This window comes from Cyanistes caeruleus, chromosome 25 (assembly GCF_971803275.1).
Source record: "Cyanistes caeruleus chromosome 25, bCyaCae1.hap1.1, whole genome shotgun sequence".
NCBI lineage: Eukaryota > Metazoa > Chordata > Aves > Passeriformes > Paridae > Cyanistes > Cyanistes caeruleus.
The window spans coordinates 2,974,553-2,993,057 of record NC_141725.1 but is presented as its reverse complement, the minus strand read 5'-3'; the positions used below and the strand labels follow the sequence as shown (position 1 = coordinate 2,993,057).

Below are 18,505 nucleotides of genomic sequence, written 5' to 3'. Positions count from 1 at the left end.
GACTGAGCTGAACTGTTTGCAAAGGATGCATTTCCCTGCAGTCAGGCAGGGGCTGGGAATTATTTCAGCAAGAGGAAGGCTGGTGCCACAAGTGGAGCTGCAGCTCACACAGCACTAATGCTTTGGAGCTTTCCAGAACCAAAGATAAAAAACTTCTCCCTGGTATCAGGAGGAATGATCACTCAAGGCCACCTCTGAAGCATTTGTGTCGTTTATTATTGACAACGCCCAGAACTGTAACTGCAAACCCCATCTCGGCATTGGTTTGATTGCTCCTTTGAAACGTGATTAATAAATTTCCTGCTATTTTTTTTTTTTTAATTAAAAAAAAAAAGTCCACAGCAGCTGCCACAGCCTGGTGGAAGAGCTCCACCCGGTGGCATTCCACAAAGGCACAGCTGGAGCCTCAGCTCTGTGGGAAGTCTCAACTTCCAACATTTCTCCTTAAACGGGCAAGGCGGGCTAGGAAGGTTCACGCTGCTTCCAGTGGCGATTTCCTGCCCCCCTCGCCTCTACAGAAACACAACTGTCACAAACAACACCCCTGCTCTGTCTGAGCTCTGGGCTCTGAGCCCAAAGCCCAAAATACCTGGAGAACCCCAGTACAGGGATCCCATCCCTGGCTCAGATGCAGCACCAAGCACCGAGCCCAGAGTGTGAACTCTCAGGATTCATCCCTGACCAGTTCTCTGTGACAGAACCGTGGCCATTGTGCTCTTTTAAGTAGCAGAAAACCTGGGAGGTTGCATTTATCTTTTGGGACAGATGGAAGCAGCTGTCTTCCCCTCAGATTTACCCATTGTAGGAGATTCTTGATTTTCAGAATTATTTCTCTGATGAAGAGTGATAAAAATTGTCAGCTGCAAACAATCCCTTCTGCAACAGGCATCTGGATTCCAGTCCCAATTATGGGATATCTTAAAATACACCCTGCCTCACTAAAGGCACTTTTACCGTGTGAAAACTGGGCTTGTGAAGCTCAGTTATGGCTTAAGCAGCTTCAGAATTTGCTCCTCTTGATGCCTGGTAGATTCCAATCAGGGAGGAGATGGTCCCAAGGAGTCCTACCAACCATGGAGGGAACCTTCCTGCCCAGAGGAATCCTGGAGGCAGCCAGTGGATTGCGTTGGAGAGATCTGCTGTGTTCATGAGGATGCTTAAAACTTCAGCCTTCACCTGGGCTCTCAGCTTCTGCTGGCTCTGAGGTGAAGAAGTGCTGCTGGAAGAAAAGGTGATATCAGTGACAGTCCAGAATATCCTAATAACTGTGATGGCTACAGATGAAAATTGACAGATGTGGGTGAGTTACAGGAAAGATGGAGAGGGACTTTGGAAAAGGGCATGGGGGAAGAGGAAAAAGGAGAAACGGCTCCCACTGCCAGTGAGCAGGGCTGGATGGGATACTGGGCAGGAATTGTTCCCTGCGAGGGTGGGCAGGCCCTGGCACAGGGTGCCCAGAGCAGCTGTGGCTGCCCCTGGATCCCTGGCAGTGCCCAAGGCCAGGGTAGACGGGGCTTGGAGCAGCCTGGGATGGTGGAAGGTGTCCCTGCCATGGCAGGGGTGGCACTGGATGGGCTTTGAGATCCTTCCAACCCAAACCATTCTGGCATTCCATGATCAGCCACGGAGGGAAATCATACCACTTCTGCTGGCTCAGTTTTCTTCTTAACTGGAACAAGATTCTCAGGGATCTAGAAAGAACAGAGTTATTTCTCTTACAGCACCCAACAGGAGGGTTTTTTTTCCTCTTGCACTAAGTGCTTCAGTGAGGAAGAACACCTCCCCCAGCTCTGCTGCAGCCCCCCGGGGCCGTACCGGAGGATGCCCAGGAGCAGGGCACAGCCCCACAGCGCCGTGCTCCGCGTCCACCACTTCTGGGAGCCGGCGCGGACGATGCCGATATCCGCGGCCCACGCCAGGTGCTCGCAGGGGTAGTAGAGCTGGTTGGCCACGTTGCAGAGCACCGAGAGCCCCCGCAGCAGCGCGTCCTCGCCCTGCGGGGAGCGGCACATGGGGCACGGCCGCGGCGGGGCGGGGGGCGCTGCCGGGGACCCCCGGAGCCGCGCTCACCTCGGGGCCCAGCCCGTAGCTGCAGCTGTAGCGGAGCATGGCCAGGTCGTCGAAGAGGCGCAGGGCGGTGCGGCAGGAGCTGAGCTGGGCAGAGGCGGCCAGGAGCCCCCCGGGCAGCCCCGCGGGCCCGGGCAGCGCTGCCCCCAGCAGCTGGCAGCCGTAGCACAGCGCCCGGACCTGCGGGGAACCCGCTCAGGGAAGGTGATGCTGCAAGCAGGGCTGGGCATCTCCTTCTCCTCTCTTTAATCCTTTCTTTTTATCCCTCTTTTCTCCTCTTCTCCTTTCTTTAATTCGCCTCTCCCTCTTCAACTTCTCTTCCCTTTACCCAAACCCCATCGCGCTGTGATCCGGGACTCCCATACCCATTTCTACCCCAAACGTGTCATTTACCGGCAAAACTTGGAGTGTTTGTGGACCCTCTACCATTTGTCCTTCTTTTCCACCAACGAGCACTTAGGAATCTCTCAAGTGCTTCCCTCCCCTTAAGGATGGGTCGCTACAGTAGAGTCGGGTCCCGCCATTCACCGCCCGGTACCGGAGGGCTCAGACCTCTCTATCGCCGCCCGGTACCGGAGGGCTCAGACCTCTCTATCGCCGCCCGGTACCGGAGGGCTCAGACCTCTCTATCGCCGCCCGGTACCGGAGGGCTCACACCCCTCACTCGCCGCCCGGTACCGGAGGGCTCACACCCCTCACTCGCCGCCCGGTACCGGAGGGCTCACACCCCTCACTCACCGCCCGGTCGCGGCCCCGGTGCGTCTCCAGCGCGGCCACGAGCTCTCGGAGGGCGCCCGCCGCCATGGCAACACTTCCGGGTGCAAAGTCACGTGTGGCCGCGGGGCACGCCGGGAAGGAGGCGCAGCCGTCGCTATGGGAACGCGGCCTGGCTGCCCCTGCGGCCTAGCCGGGCCCTGCGCGGGGATGGATGGTGCCTGTTATGAATAAAAACTCTCTCAAGAAATCCAGCCCAGTTAAAATACTGTAGGTGTTCGGTTGTGTACGGTTAACTGTACCCCTTGTTTACCCCGACAGTTGTTAGTAATGCTAATTACTTACCGGTTATTGAAGTGTTTTAAGAGTTCTCTTATAAGATGTACCTCTTACCCCCTTTCCCTTACTTCCCTGTTATTATGTAACAACCCTGCTCCCTACACTCTTACCTCCCTTTCCCCATCTGCTGCTGCTTCCAGGGGGCTGTGGGCCCCGAGGCATATGCAAACTAAGGCACACCAGACACCAAAACAATAAGCCAACAAGGAAATAAAAGGCCAAAGAGACATATCCTAGCAAGCTACAATGGAAGACTGTCTTCCTGCAGCACCTGAGCCTGCTCAAAAGGTGTCACCATGACCACAGAGGACTGGGAAAGTGGACAACAGGCCTGAGAAAGCAGGCCTCATGGCTGCTCTTGTGAGGATGGAAACTCCAGTTTTGCAGTGTGTGCTGAAAAGCTGAATTGTGCCCTCTCCTTGGAGCTGCCAGTGTGGGAACAATGGTGGAACAATGGGAGTGGTGCCTTGGGCCCCCACCCCAAGGCTGAATTCTAATAAAAGTGTAAAATGGGAGTCTGTCTCCATTTATTTCAGTGCCTGCCCAGGGATGGTGTCAGAGCGGAGCTGGGTCCTGCTGTCTGTGTCCCTCATGGCTTCCGCACCCCTCCAGCGAACCCTCCACCATCCCTTTCCTCACCCCCGCTTCCCCCGTTCTGGGGGGTTCTAGGCCAGCCCCAGGGTTGATACAAAGAAATCTGGGAAACCCAACTTTGAGGAAACCCTTGTGGATGGTGGCCCCCACTGTGCCCCCATGGTCCTGTGCTCACATGCACAAGATCTCCACATCCCCATGTCACCCAGGAGTCAGGGACATCTTCCTCTGTCCCACCTATAGCGACCTCCCAGCCCCCGGCTGAGTGATGGGAGGGGAATATTCTGTGTGGAGACAGAAATCCGGCTCTCTCCATCCTCCTACACCTGCCCTCAGCACGTGGATCCGACCCGCTTCCTCCCGGGCTCCAGTGGGTCCAGTGGCTGGGCAGAGTCACACTCACACTGCTGTCAGTTAAAGCTGGAACAACTACTTGGATATTTTGCTTTCTCTTTTTATAGCTGAGTGTGACAGAATCCCAGAATATCCTGAGTGGGAAGGGACCCACAGGGATCAAATCCAGCCCCTGGCCCTGCCCAGACCGCCCAACAAGCCCACCCTGAGCATCCCTGAGAGCGCTGTCCAAACGCTCCTGGAGCTCTGGCAGCCTTGGGGCCGGGCCCATTCCCTGGGGAGCCTGGGCAGTGCCAGCAGCCTCGGCGGGGAGAACCTTTTGAGTAAAGCAAGCTTTTGAGTAAATGATCATTTGAGTAAATCAATCTGATTTCATGAAACAGTGACATAGCACTAAGCAGAGCCACTCCCAGCCGAGCTTTTGCTGCGCAGCCTTTCCAGTCAGGGAGCTGAACTTGAGATCCTTGTGGGTCCCTTCCCACTTGGGATATTCAGTGATTTTGATCGTTCTACACTTGCTGTATCCTCAGATGCTGCAGTTATCCCACCTGATGTACCACATCCTTGTTCCACACTCTTGTGACTCACCTCGCTGCAATCTGGTGTCAATCCCTTTGCCAGTTCATTACGTAAAATGAATAAAATGAATGATTTCTGGGACATGAACCAGTGTCATGATCTTTCTCCATCGCTATGTTTGTTTTTAAAAGTTGTTTTACATTTATTTTTGGGAGGAAGGAAAGGATTTTGATCAAAAGCTGTGCTTATGCAACCTCAGGAAGGGATGTGGTTAGAGCTAGTCATGGAAGGCATTAAGAAAATCCTCCTCTGACGTTGCCTCCTGTTTCTCCAGCAGTTAAGAGAGAGGTCCCTTCATGCCATGGATCTGTGTTTAAGCCATTTGATTAACTAAATGTGGAACAAATCACAGTTGAATTGGTCTTTTCCTTGGCCCTAAACTTCTGGAGCAGCTCCATAACTACCATATGGAGTGATATTCCCGTAACTGCCATGTGAATTTCTTCATTTGCCTCCTCACCCTGAGAGCTGTTTTATGTTTGGGCGAAGGTTTTGAGCAAACTGCTGACGGCAGAGCCGGCCTTTTCCTGTCTTCAGGGGAAATGCACACAGGTATCTGTGACTGCAGAGCTTTCCTGGTGCTGCCTCCTAATTTACTGCCTCAAATTTAGTTTTTATTTTGATTCCATCTGTCAGCAGATGAAAGTTCTGTCAGAACCACGCCAGCCATGCTGGTGCCACACAGGCAGCAGAGGGACTCCCCAAAGACGTGCTACAGCAGGTCCAGCCTTAATAGGCTTGGATTAACCACAGGGGAAGTGGGTTTATACCCAAAAAAGCTCCAGCCTCCCCTTAACTCACCTTGGAATATGCTCCTGAGCTACTTGATATGGACCACTGAGCACCAAACCCTCTCTGCTTCAGCCTCAGGTGGGAGCAGAGCTGTAGAAGAGAAATATTTTGAAGGGAGAGGAAGGAAAGGCAACCAAATCCCTAAGCCAGGGAATGTTGGAAGGAGGTAGAAGGTGACTGAAGTCCCCCACAGAGGGTCAGAGGATGAAAATTGTCGTGGCTAGAGCTGTCCAGCCAGGGTAAAGGTCTCTGCAGCACCAGCAGAGGAAGCTGAGCATCTGCCAGGTACCAGAGACAGAGGATGCTGCAGCTGCCCCTGTGGGGTGACCCTTCAGGTCACTGGGCTCAGATCTTGGGGCTGCCAGGCTCAGTGGTGCCACTTGCCCCTTTCTCAGCCCCATCCCAGTGAGCTGAAAGCTGTTTTGTCTCCTCAGATGAAATGCTTATCCCAGGGGCTGCCCAGGAGGGCACAGAACCTCTGCAGGGCTGAGCAGAGAGGTGAGCTCACACCCAAGCCCAGGAGCCCACTGAAATCTGAAAGGCAAACTCTCAAGCGAGCTGTGTCCCCATGAGGACCCTGGAAGGACCCTGTCCCCAGAGGAAGGTGATGTTCTCCCTTCTCCAGCGACTGCTGACGCACTCTGAGCTGCCTACACGGCGTGGGATCTCAGAACTCTCCTTGTGCTCTGCTCTTGGCCCGACTGTGTGTTGTCACAGGGAACATCTATTTCTCAGATTGAATGAGGACACAAGGAGGTGTTGTGACAGCAAGAATAAACACTAGGAGATTAGCCCAAAGGCGTGGGTGGCACATCCCTCAGGACTGCAGGACCCACGGAGCGCCTCTGGGGTGGAATGAAGAAGGTGGGGTAGGGGGAAGCAGAGAGGAAGGGCAGGAGATCAAACAGAGCGAGAGGCACCATCAGGGCTGTGTGGGGGATGGAATATTCCCTAATTATCTATTTGGATTTTGGTGTCAAGGCCTGCAACCAAAGGTCAATGAACAGTGGGACAGCGAGGCAGCTCTGCCCAGGTTGTGATGAGTGGGCTGTTTTCCTAGAGGTGAGCCCTGTGTTTTTGTTGAGTTGGTCACTCACATGGGCTTCCTGACTGCTGAGCTTGCACTAACTCTGTTTGGGATCTAGGTGTGTCCCAGAAGGGTCAGTGAGGGCTGTTCATCCCCCTCCTTTGGGGGCTGAGCGAGCAGGGTGGCACAGCTGCCACTCCACAAACTCTTCTCAGCCTTTTCATGCCCATGGGTTTGATTCCTCGGGACCCTTTGAGCATGGGGCTAGTGAAGTTTCACAGCTGCTTCAGTCTGTGTGTGAGCAGTGCCTGGGCCCACGAGCCTCGTACTTTCCTTTATGGATTTGATTCTATTTTCAGGAATGGGACAGTCTCTGCTCCACATGTGCTTCAAAGAAGCCGTGCACTCACCTCTTCCAAGTGCACACAGGCACTCACATCAGTCCCTCATGCCAGCACATTGTTAAACACCTCCAGTCAAACACCTCAGTTGCATCATTTGATGCATAAACAGGGACTTGCATCTGCTCCAGGTCTGTCCCATTACTTTGATGTGACCCTGAGGTGGCACTGCCACCTGTGCTGCTGCAGGAACAGCCACGGGGAGAAGGGCATCACCCTTGGAGGCAGCAGCTGGCTGGGAGAGCTGTTGCCGGGAGTCCCTGTGATTATTCACTTTCTTTTTCACGTGGATTTTAGTGTAACTTCAGACATGGAAAAGCAAAGCTGGCTTTTGGAGCGAGGGCCTCTGCCTTCTAAACTCCTCTCCTGTTCCAGCAGTGCCACAGGAATGCCTGCACTGGGAAGGTTTTCTTGGATTGTCCCGCTGTGTGAAACCCGGCAGCGTGGCTGGTGGTGTGTGACACCCCTCCCTGCCAGCGCAGCCACCGGCACGTCCCCATGTCACGTCGCCAGTGTCTGTGACTCAGAGATAAGATGAAATCACGTTTTTTTTTTCTCAGTTGGTTTAAAAACACGTCCCTTGTCACCACGGCCCCGTTCCGGGCACATCGTCAGCCTCACACACATGAGGTCAATGCTAAAGCATCGCTGCAAAACAAGGGCTCAGGCCAACCCTGGGGAAGGCCTGCAGGGTGGGGCCAGCTAGGAGCCGGGATAAATTCAGGGATTTTGGTGTAGTCTTTGCTCTTCCTCCTTTCCCTGGAAAGCTGCAGGGGAGCTCCTGGAGCTCCTGTGGCCATGCAGCTGCCGGGGCGGGTGCAGAGGCTGGTGGTGAGGCTGGAGCACGGCCTGGCCCACGGCAGCGGGGAGCTGCTGCACGGGTGGGTGCAGCTGGAGCTGCGCGGGGCGCTGCGGGTGCGGGCGCTGGAGGTGTGTGCCCGGGGCCTGGCCACCGTGCACTGGCTGGAGAGCCGCAGCATCGGCCTCAACGTCGTCTACCGGGACTACACGGCCTACCAGACCTTCCTGTACCGCCGCCGCCAGCTCATCCCCGGTAAGCCCACGGCGCAGGGTGCGTGTCTCTGTGCCAGGGCAGAGGGTTGGGACCCCCTTGGATGGGTCTCTGGGCCAGGCTGTGGGGTTGAGACCCCTTGGATGTGTCTCTGTGCCAGGGCAAGGGGTTGGGACCCCCGTGGATGTGTCTGTGTGCCAGGCTGTGGGGTTGGGATCCCTTGGATGGGTCTCTCTGTGCCTGGCTGTGGGGCTGGGATCCCTTGGATGGGTCTCTGTGCCAGGGCAAGGGGTTGGGACCCCCTTGGATGTGTCTCTGTGCCAGGCTGTGGGGCTGGGATCCCTTGGATGTGTCTGTGTGCCAGGCTGTGGGGTTGGGACCCCCTTGGATGTGTCTCTGGGCCAGGCTGTGGGGTTGAGATCCCTTGGATGTGTCTCTGTGCCAGGCTGTGGGGCTGGGATCCCTTGGATGTGTCTCTGGGCCAGGCTGTGGGGTTGGGATCCCCTCAGGCTGTAGGTGTCCCCGCAGAGGAGCCTCTGCCCTCTGTGAGGGTTGCTGACCCACACAGGGCTGTTTGCCCCTCTTCTTACCTTGGCCGAGGGTTTCTCTCTCTGCTGTTGGTGTCCAGGAAGCTGCTGGCAAACCCAGGGCTGGGGAGCACCAGAGATTTGTGGCTTTTGTTGTGTTTGCACAGGGAAGAGCAAACACGAGTGTCTGTTCACAAGTGTGGAAAGAGCACTTAGTGCTTCAGCCAATGTTTGTTTTTGGGTCCCTGATGCTGGGACCGCGTGCCCAGCTGGCACGTTGCTTAGATCTGCTGCAAGAGCACAAGCCACTTGCATACCACAAGCCATTCTTTGTGTGCTTGGGATGAAATGATCCAGAGCTGAGGGATATGGGATGTCTCAACTCTCCATCCACTCATTAACTCTGGCTTTTCTCAGGAACATGCATGTCTTTTAACCTCCCCTCCAATAACAGTGTCACAGCCATTCCTCTGTGGCTTTTCCTCCCCCTTTCCTTGTTTCTCATGGCCTTGTTACTACCTGTGGCCTGGTTGCCCAGGCCTGGAGGTGGCTGTAGGACTTATGCTGAAGGCATTTCATTGTGTCAGTGGCCAAGTGCAACCCGGAGAGTGGTGCCAGCCCAATCTGGCAAATGTAGACTTTGCAGGAATAAACTGGAGGGATGGAAAAGGGAACTGAGTTGGTTTCCTGGAGGTGTTCCTGTCTCTGGACTGCACTGGGAAGGTAATTTTCTCTATTTCTGGATGACTGTGCTCTGCCATCTGCTCCAAACACCTGCACTGCTCTGGAGTTTCTGTCTTTTGGCAGCAGCTCTTCCATGCTGTGCCTGAGGTTGTCCTCTTGGCAGCTGCACCTCTATGAAGTGTCCAAATTACAATTAAGCCCTTGCCCTGGATCCTGAGCGCTTGGTCATGCAGAACTTGGTTGGTGTCCCATTAGCTCTGAGGTGACAAGGGTGAGTTTATCCCCCATTATCCCTGCAGGAAATGTCTGTAGGGAAGCCACAAGCTGCTGCCAGCACGTTTGGATTCTGCTGCTGGGACTGTGTGTGATAGGAGCCCCTGGAGCCATCTGGGGAGGGGCACTTGGCCAAGGGCTGCAGGAATTGCAGGATCTGCTCGGCCTCGCAGGCACCCTGCACACCTGTAGCTCAGAGCTGATGGCTCCTGGCCCCTGTTACTGCACAGGGAGTGCTGAGCTGGACTGCCTCGGGGGCAGAGAGCCACACCACAGCTTGGGGGCTGGGATTTTATTGTCTCTGTCCGTACACAGATCCCTTTTCTGCCTTGTGAGAGAGACACGTGTGATCACCAGGGCGTTTTAAGGGAGTGAATAGCAGAGAGGGGCTGTCCTGCAGCCAAAATAACTTCCTTTGGATCTCTCTGTCCCCTGTTCTGTCCCCAACAGCAGCGTGAGGGCCTTCTGATGTCAGCTGGTGAGAAACGTGCCACCATCCGACAGTCAGTCCCTGTGACTGCTCCTTTCTTGTTGCTTCTCCACGAGATCAGCTGTGTCTGCGTGGTGTTTAAAAAATGCAGGTTTTGTCATGGTAACAAGGCAGTGCAGAGGAGGGAAGCCGGGCACAGATAAGCGCCCTCCCTTATGCTCTCCCCTCAGCTGAGTTTATCTGCAGTTTCCTGGCAGGGTGGTGAGCGCTGGCACCGGGGTGCTGTGCTGAGAGACAAGAAAAAAGTGTGCAAGAAGGATGTTCAGGCAGGGCCTTTAAACGTGTGTTGTGTAATCATTTGAGAGAGGAGGAGAGGAAATGACAGGGGGTTAATGGGCAAAGGCAGCACAAGGAAAACCCTGGACTCTTCTGCGTGAGGTGATGGGAGGGCCCCGTGTTGTGCAGTGATCTTTTCTGTCCAAGGATCCTGCAGCACTTCCCAAAGGTGTAGTTCCTGCCCTGGTGAGGGACAAACATTCAGAAGCCATTTTATTTTCATGGAGACATCCAGAAGAGTTTTGGCATCAGGGCTCTCCTTTGTTTGCGGGATGGCTCTCAATCATCACCTTAATCCTTGTCCATACACAGCAGTCCCCAGTCTGGCAGGGATGGAGCTGGTTCCTCAGTCTGGGAGCATGTGCTTGTGCCAGGTTCTACGTTGTCCCATCTCACCCCCATCCAGGGCTGCTATTTACCTATTTACCTGCTGCATTCCCTTCTCTGGCGCTCCAGGATCCCTCCTGTGACTCCGGGCTCGGAGGGGAGAAGCCAGCAGGTCCCAGCAGCTGATCAGGGAAGGTGCAGCCCCCCATGAGCCGGGCAGGTGTCAGCTCCTGCTGGGAGCGGCTCCAGCCTGGCCAGACTCTAGATGGGGCTGAAGAGTTGGAGATCGTGCCCCGAGTGCTGTGCCCGACCTGGCCGGGTTTGCCTTGGACACCCAGCACCGCTCCTGAAAAGAAAACCCTCGGCTGTGCTTCCACAGCTTCTGGAGATCCCAGGAGGCAGGAGAGACCCTCTGTGGGTGCGGGGGTCCCAGAGGGGTCCCAAAGGGGTCCAAGGGGGGCTGCCCTCCCTCCCCACGTGGCGGCAGCGAGGGACAGCCGGGGGCATCGCGTGCGCTGCCACGGGAGGGAGGTTTGGTTTGCAGGGATCCGCATCCCGTGGGCGAGGGCTGAGTCACGGCCCAGGGGTGTGTGCCGACAGGCGGGAGGAGGAGGAGGAGGAGGAGGATGCCAAGCAAAGAGAGGGGCCCAGCCAAGGCTCCAGCCCCTCTCAAGAGCCTCCCCACCTCTAATGTCACTGCAGGGACACCAGGCGCCTTCCCAGAGCCAGTGTCACCAGTTAACTCGTGCTGTGACGTGTCTTCCTTCCTCCTTTCCCTCTCCCTCTGCAGCGTTTGCTATGATTCATGTTTGCCCGTGGCAGCAAATGGTTGTGCATATAAAACAAACCACAGTCCCCTTCCCCTGGGGAGGGAGACAGAGAATTCCAGTCCACCACTGGAAACAGCTAAAGCAGTGCCAGGCTTCAGCCCAGCTCATTTTTTAAGTGGCTGTGATCAACTGAGTTCAGCACAGCAGGTCCTGCCTGGCATGGCTGGGAGCAACTCAAAAATCCCCAAAACTTAGGCAGCCAAGTGCTGAGTAACATTTTTAATGCCTGTTCTGTCTTATCCCCTGCCCATGCCAGGGGTGCAGGGCTCTGTGCTCCGTAAACATGACAACCATCATTAAAATGGAAGTTTCTAAGGCTTCATTAACCCTTTTGGGGGCACAGATTCCTTTCTCCCCACTTTTACAACATCTTGGGGCACTGCTGATGGAGATGTCCACCTTGGGAATCACCAGTTCCCAGTTTCCACACTTTCACCCCGGCTGAGCACAGGCAATTGCGGATGGCACCGATGGAGCGACACCCTGTGCTGCTCCTGCCCGTGCAGGTGGAATTTATCACCGGGTTTAGACACCAATCCCAGCAGGATCTGGTGGAAAACTGGCGCTCACCTGGTTAACAAGCACAGGGAAGAGGATTGCTCACACTGTCATTGCACAAACTGAACCCCAGCCAGTTCTTGATTTCTTAGAAGTGATGTCCCAGACATCACCGTGTCACCAGTGGGCTGGGCTGTGTCAGGAGCCCAGATCCAGCCTGTCCTGAGCCCTGGGAATGGCTCTCGGGAAGGGAAGGATGTGGGTCAATGTGTGGCTGGAAGGACAGAGGTTTAGAGTGAGGGATCCCCCCTGGCCACAGCCCATGGCTGTGACCCTGGGAGTGGGGGTGCTGGATGAAGATGGGGTGGGATATCAGGATTGGAGCTGCAGGGAGAGTTTCAGGGGCAAGAATGGGGATTTTGGGGGGAAAGGATGGGGATTTTGGGGAGCAAGGACAGAAGCTGACGAGTGAGCTTGAGGGACAAGGATGGGAGCTGGAAAAGAGCTCTGGGTGACAAGGATAGAGGTGAAGGGGAAATTTGACAGGCAAGGATGGAAGTTAGAGGAGGGCTTGGGGATAAAGGATGGGGAGTTTGAGGGGCAAGGATGGGGATTTTGGGGGGCAAGGATAGAAGCTGGAATGGAGTTTGAGGGGCAACAATAGGAGGTGGAAGGGGATTTTGAGGGTCAAGAGTAGGAGCTGGAAGGGAGTTTTGGGAGGCAAGGATGAAGTTAGAGGGGAAGTTTGTGGGGGCAAGGATAGATGTGGAAGGGATTTTGGGGGGACAAAGACAGAAGCTAGAGAAGGGCTTGGGGGCCAAGGATGGGAGCTGCAGGGAGTCCTGGGGGGGCAGCAGACAGGGGGTCACCCCCGGGCAGTGCTCAGCCCCCTGCCCAGCCCACGTTCCGGCGGCGATGTCTCGGTGTCTCGGGGTAAGCTGGGGAGCCCCGCCGGGAGCGGACACGGCACCGCACGGTCCAACCCCCCCGGGGAGCTCCGTCCAGCCGCGCTCCGCGCCGAGGGGCCGATCCGCACATGCTCCCTGCCTTGTTTTGCAGGGCCCGGCGGGGCCGGCCCGGCCCGGCCCGTCCCGCCCCGCCGGGGCCGCCCCCGGCCGCGCCGGGCCCTTAAAGCCGCGCCGGGCCGGGCTGAGCCGGGCTGAGCCGCATCGCGCCGGTCGGAGCTGAGCCGCGCCATGATTTTCGATCGCCTCAAACGCTTCTCGATCGTGCTGGAGGGCGCGGAGCGGGACGGCCCGGCCGCCTTCAGCCCCGGGCAGGCGGTGTCGGGCCGCGTGGTGCTGGAGCTGGCGGCGGCCGCACGGCTCGGGGCGCTCCGGCTGCGGGCCATGGGCGCTGCCCGCGTCCACTGGACCGAGTCCCGCAGCGCCGGCTCCAGCACCGCCTACACGCAGAGCTACAGCGACCAGGTGGAGTTTCTGAGCCACCGCGACACGCTGATGGCACCGCCAGGTACGGCACGGCCTGCCCGAGGGGCTCCCCCGGGGCTCGGCACCGCCCGGGCGGGCGAGAGGGGCCTGAGGGCACCGGGGGCTGCAACAACGGGGGTGTGGGGCAGCTCGGGCACCCCGGCTGTCCGGTGCTCCGGACACCCCAACCGGATGAAATCTGGGTGCCTGGGACAGCCGCCGATGCTTGGGTGCATGGCACCCCAAAAGTGCAGAAATCTGGGTGCTGGGGACAGCCTGGCTGCTGAGTGTGTGACACGCCAACAAGCTGAAATTGGGGTGCGTGGGGTGCCTTAGGATCTGGAATGGGCTGTGTGGGTCCCTGCAGACACTTCACGTTCTGGGTGCACCCCGAAATCTTGGGGTGTACAGCTGCACTCTGCTGCTGTGCAGGGCACCTCGCTTAGGGACAAGACTCCCCCTCTCCTGTGAGCTGTTCGTGGCAGGGAAGCAGTGTTGGAAAGCTGGAGGTTCAGGAGCTTGTTTTGAGGTGCAGGTGACCTAAATGATCCCCTGAGGTCTCCTCCAACCTTGGGGTGCAAACTCTTGAGGGGCATGAGAGCTTGACTGGCCACTCACCCTCAAATTGGGCACCTCGGGCTCTCACTCCAAAGCTGTGGCTGGTGTGGCTGCAGGATGAAGCAGAGCCCACCTGGGGAAGCTGCCCAGCTCTCCGAGGAGGTGCCCCTGGGCCGTTCGTGTCTGCAGACACATGGAATGCAGACAGTGCCCAGCTCTTGTGTCACAGCTGCTGCAGCTCAGCCCTGGCAGAAACATTGCTGTGCCCTCGTGCTGCTCCTTGCTGGGTGCTGCACATCTCTGTGACCCGCCCGGGGAGGAAGTTCTGCAGGAGGGAGCTAATCCTCCTCAATCTGTTTTACCCACAGACAATGGTGAAGCCACTGTCCTGCAGGCAGGAAGGCACGAGTTCCCCTTCACCTTCCAGCTCCCCGAGTAAGTTGGTGTTTTTGTGGGGGAGAGGACATCTTGAAAATGAGGTTTTTTGTGAGCAAAACTCTTCTAAAATTGTTTATTGCTCTTGCCCAGGACCCTGGCCACCTCCTTTGAGGGGAAGCATGGTAGTGTGCGCTACTGGGTGAAGGCCAAGCTGCACAGACCCTGGTCAACAGTGAAGAAGGCAAAGAAGGAGTTCACTGTGATTGAACCCATCGACATAAACACCCCTGCACTGCTGGTGAGCTCCCCCTGCTCCACTCTGGGGCTCTGGCATCCAAAACTCAGCCAGGAAGGTGTCTGCCTGCCCTTCAGCCTTACAGTGCAGGCCTGCTTTCCAGAGGGAATATTTTCCCCCCTGTAACTTGTGCCCTCCAGCATTACCTGGGCTGGGCAGAGGTCAGCTGTGCCTCTTTGTTTTTGGAAACTTTAAGGCATTGCAACAGCTTCTTGCATCAGATACCTGAGAAATTGCTGATGCTCCCCGGCAGGTTCTTGGTGCCAGGGAGGTGATTGCTTTGAGTTTCATCCTTAGTTACTAAATAGCCTAAATATTTCCCTTTTTCCAGGCTCCCCAGGCAGGTGCTAAGGAGAAACTTGCACGTGCCTGGTACTGCAACCGTGGCCAAGTGTCTGTGACTGCCAAGATTGACCGAAAAGGCTACACCCCAGGTGAGACCAGGCGCCCTTGAACCTCAGTGGGCCCTGGGGCAGACCCCAGAGGAGGGGGTTTGGGTCACCGTGAGCTGGCAGGAAATCAGAGAACTTTAGATGTGGGCAGTGTCCTTGGGATGTTCCTCCTGGATGAACCCGCTTGCCTGCCCTGTCAGACAGCGTGGCCAGCCCTCGGTGGGCCTGTGCAGCAACTCCTCGAGGCAGTTCTGGGTTCTGCCTCCTCTGCTCCAGCATGTGTGTGTCTGTTTTGGCAGGTGAGGTCATCCCCATCTTTGCTGAGATCGACAACTGCACGAGCCGTGCCGTGGTGCCCAAGGCAGCCATAATCCAGACCCAGACTTTCATTGCCCGGGGCACCAAGAAGCAGAAGAAGTCGGTGGTGACCAGCATCACCGGGGACCCCATCCCGGCCGGGAAGCGCGAGGTGTGGCACGGCCGGGCGCTGAAGATCCCGCCCGTGGGGCCGTCCATCCTGCAGTGCCGCATCATCCAGGTGGAATACTCCCTGAAGGTGAGGGAGCTCTGCAGGAGCTCAGGGGACATCCCTGCCCCTCCAGACTGGGAAAACACCACCAGCTAAGCTTCCCTGCTGCTCTCTGTCTCGGCAGGTTTGCGTGGATATTCCTGGGACATCCAAGCTGCTCCTTGAATTGCCTCTTGTCATCGGGACCATCCCGCTGCATCCCTTCGGGAGCCGTACCTCCAGTGTCAGCAGCCAGTACAGCGTCAACCTGGACTGGCTCAGCACCATCCCGGAGCAGCTGGAGGGTGAGCTTCTCCTTCTCCCTGGGATAAACCCCCTGGTCAGCAGAGTGAGATGCAAAGTTCTCAACTGGGCCAGTTTTACTTTTTTTTAACCCAATTTTTTGGTTTTGGTGCTGAATCTCTTGGGTTCCTTCCTCAGGGAACTGGGAGGGTTTGGGAAATAGTGGGTTTGAAGCATTTTTACCTGCACGTCCCCCATTTATGGAGAGTGTTTACTATTCCCTGATGGTTCTCCTTTCTCTCCAGCCCCCCCTGAGTACTCAGCAGTCGTGTCCAGCCCAGAGGCTGAGCAGGGCCTGGCTCCTCCGTGCCGCAGCGAACTCGGGGACATCCTGGAGGGTCCCTTCTTCGCCTACATCCAGGAATTCCGCTTCCGACCACCTCCGCTGTATTCAGAGGTGATTAATCCCTCTGGGCTGGGAGGTTGGTGGAGGCTGGGATGTGCCACTGCTGAGGTTTTTGACTCTGGGCTTGGCTCTGCAGGTGGATCCAAACCCCGCATCGGAGAGCATCCGCCCGCGCTGCATGACCTGCTGAGAGAAGCGCATCGGCTGCGTGTGACAGCGTGACGATCCCTGGGGATGGCAGCTTGCACCCTCACAGCACTTGGGTCTGGAAATGGGGACATGAGACCCCAACTCCACTCACCACCCTCACCACTCCTGTTGTGACTGTCCCTCGGGTGCCGTGGCAGGGTTGGAGAACACGAGGGGCTGGCGGTGTGGAGCGGCTCCGTGTGTGGCTGGGCAGGACACGCGGGGTTCAGAACTGCCCTGGGATTTTGGGGTTGGAACAGGGAATACGAGCTGAGATTGCTCTCTCCTTGCCTGCAGTGCCGTACTCCAAAAACTTCTGTCAGCTCCTGGCTTGGAAAACAGGAGCTTGAAGGCATTTCTCAGGATTACTGGAGAATGTTTGGATGGTGCTCAGGATTGGGCCCTGGGGCATGCAGGTGCAGCCCTTTGCCTGTGGCTCACCAGGACTGCAGGTCCCCAAGGCAGTGAAAGGTCCTTTTCTGGCTGGATGAAGCAGAGGGCTCAGCCACTGCTGATAATCTTTGCCACAAGCCTGTGGGTACCTGTGGGGGGAATGGTTTGAGCCACTTAACCAAACTCTAAAGGCCTCCAAGGGCTGATACAAGGATTTGAGGGATGAATTTATGATCTGTGGCAGTGTTTTGGTGCCATTTACTGAGAACAGGAAAGCTGGTTCATGAGTGTCAGCACCAAACCTGCACAGTGTGCTGGTGCCTCCCCCCAAGATGGGGCTGAAACCAGCCCCCAAACTGTGGTACCAGCACGGGGGGTTGGAGCTGTGGCTGGTGGCCAAGGAGAGAGGGAAACCCAGTCTAAGGCTGGTGGCAGCTACATGGGAGATGAGGAGTTGGGATGAATCTGTCAGGGCTGGGAGTCCTTGATGCTGTACCCCTAGAGGAGTCAGGGCCCTGGTGGGGTGAGGACCCAGCAGCAACCTGTGCTCATTGGGGTGGGAAGTGGTGTGGGAAGGGCGAGCTGGATGTTGTAGTGAGGAGCCAGGGGCTGACCCCGCTCGCTGCAGGGGGACCTGAGCAGAGTTTGGGGGCCGAGGACCTTTGCATTCCCTCACTGAGACAATCCCTGGCCGTGTACAGCCAAAGCCAGCGTGCCTTGGGCTCTGTGCTGGGGTTGCTCAGATGAGTCTTTTCTATCTGTGAACACTTTTGTAATGACCACTCTTTGTCTCTACTCTTTTTGTATGACTTTTTGGTGGAGAATTTTTTGTCTGAAATAAATTCTTTAAACCAAGCTGTTGCCTGGATGGTTTTCCTCTTTCTGCTTCCTGTTGTCTGGAGCCATGCTGAGGCTGTTGGGATGTGGGAGTGCTCCCTGCCCTCTCTTCACCGCCCTGCAGGCACCCAGCTGCACCCTGCCCCCAGTCCTGCACTGGGATTAACTGGGTTACTCGGCCAGCACAGCTCCCCAGCAGCTTTGGTCCCTTGAGCCTCCAGCTCCTCCACATCTGTGCACTTCTGGCACTTTTCCCCTTACCTGGGATGCAGGGCTGCCAGCAAACCTGTTGTATTTTTCCACACTTGCTTCCTGCTCCCAGAGGACAGACACAGTCTCCTCCATCCTGAAAGCCTGGCAGGGACCCAGCTGGGAGCTGGGACACTCCTGTGTTGGCTCAGCCAGTCCCAAGGAGGGTTGGGATCAGCCCTGTGCTGGCTGGGAGCTGCTGCCCTGTGGGAAGAGCAGGGAGGCTCCTTCACCTGCTTCCTTGGGCTGGAATTTGGTTTTTCACAGCATTTCTGTGCTCTGTGTCTCCCCTGGGCATGGCAAGTCTTGGTGCATCCAAGGCAGGTTTTAAATCAGGCCTTTAATTTTCTCTTCCACAGACTGTGCTGCTTAAAAATACTGACACTGGAATGTGATTTTTTTTCCCCCCACTTTATTTTTTTGTTTGCTGAGCTGCTCAGCCCTGCAGCTGCATCAGAGCACGTGCTCCTGCCCTGAGCCAAAGGAGAGAACTTGTCCCCGTGTTTGCCTGTGAGAACCTGGTGCTCCTGCAACCTTTATTCAAATCTGTTTTTTATTTGGCATCCCTGGCGCTCTGATTAATTTTTCCCGGGGGAGGATTAACCGGCCTCGCAGGGAATTTGTTTGTATCCCAATTTGGGGGGATCGTGTCTGGATCTGCCGCTGGCAGCAGCAGCGGTGGCCGGTGCTGCGTGGCCTCGGGGGTTTTTTGGTGACATCAAAGGGGACACGAAGCACAGCGCTGCAGCCCCAGGTGAGGATGGCCCCGAAGGCAGCCCTGTGACCAGGCTGATCCCAGCCAGCCCCAGCCTGGCACAAGGGAGCCATTCTGAGCTGGCAAAC

The 18,505-nt window shown here is 56.5% G+C and overlaps 2 protein-coding genes across 4 annotated transcripts; one reads left to right on the top strand and one right to left on the bottom strand.

Moving 5' to 3' along the window:
• Positions 1-195: 195 nt before the first annotated feature.
• On the bottom strand, positions 196-3,267 carry PEX11G (peroxisomal biogenesis factor 11 gamma). Of its 2 annotated transcripts, none has more exons than XM_086862750.1 (5): positions 2,806-3,267; positions 2,071-2,247; positions 1,816-1,994; positions 1,641-1,691; positions 196-1,219 (listed from the first exon to the last, which is right to left on the bottom strand). In XM_086862750.1, the coding sequence occupies exons 1-5, from the start codon at positions 2,869-2,871 to the stop codon at positions 991-993; spliced, it is 702 nt and encodes a 233-aa protein (XP_086718876.1). In that variant the 5' UTR covers positions 2,872-3,267; the 3' UTR covers positions 196-990. The 2 variants fall into 2 exon arrangements, with proteins under 2 accessions (XP_086718876.1, XP_086718877.1); XM_086862751.1 differs by having other exon boundaries at positions 196-1,216; positions 2,806-3,002.
• Positions 3,268-4,770: 1,503 nt separating this feature from the next.
• ARRDC2 (arrestin domain containing 2) lies at positions 4,771-17,431 on the top strand. Of its 2 annotated transcripts, none has more exons than XM_023943092.2 (8): positions 4,771-7,921; positions 14,141-14,207; positions 14,301-14,448; positions 14,777-14,879; positions 15,137-15,393; positions 15,491-15,650; positions 15,894-16,045; positions 16,131-17,431. In XM_023943092.2, the coding sequence occupies exons 1-8, from the start codon at positions 7,666-7,668 to the stop codon at positions 16,182-16,184; spliced, it is 1,197 nt and encodes a 398-aa protein (XP_023798860.1). In that variant the 5' UTR covers positions 4,771-7,665; the 3' UTR covers positions 16,185-17,431. The 2 variants fall into 2 exon arrangements, with proteins under 2 accessions (XP_023798860.1, XP_086718874.1); XM_086862748.1 differs by lacking the exon at positions 4,771-7,921 and adding an exon at positions 12,868-13,257.
• Positions 17,432-18,505: the final 1,074 nt, after the last annotated feature.

Coding starts and splice junctions, on each gene's coding strand:
- PEX11G (XM_086862750.1), bottom strand. CDS start 2,871: ATGGCGGCGGGCGCCCTCCGAGAGCTCGTGGCCGCGCTGGAGACGCAC. Junction 2,248..2,805: donor ACCGGGGCCGCGACCGGGCG/GTGAGTGAGGGG, acceptor GGTTCCCCGCAG/GTCCGGGCGCTGTGCTACGG. Junction 1,692..1,815: donor CTGCTCCTGGGCATCCTCCG/GTACGGCCCCGG, acceptor TGTTCTTTCTAG/ATCCCTGAGAATCTTGTTCC.
- ARRDC2 (XM_086862748.1), top strand. CDS start 12,981: ATGATTTTCGATCGCCTCAAACGCTTCTCGATCGTGCTGGAGGGCGCG. Junction 15,394..15,490: donor AGGTGGAATACTCCCTGAAG/GTGAGGGAGCTC, acceptor CTGTCTCGGCAG/GTTTGCGTGGATATTCCTGG. Junction 15,651..15,893: donor CATCCCGGAGCAGCTGGAGG/GTGAGCTTCTCC, acceptor CTTTCTCTCCAG/CCCCCCCTGAGTACTCAGCA.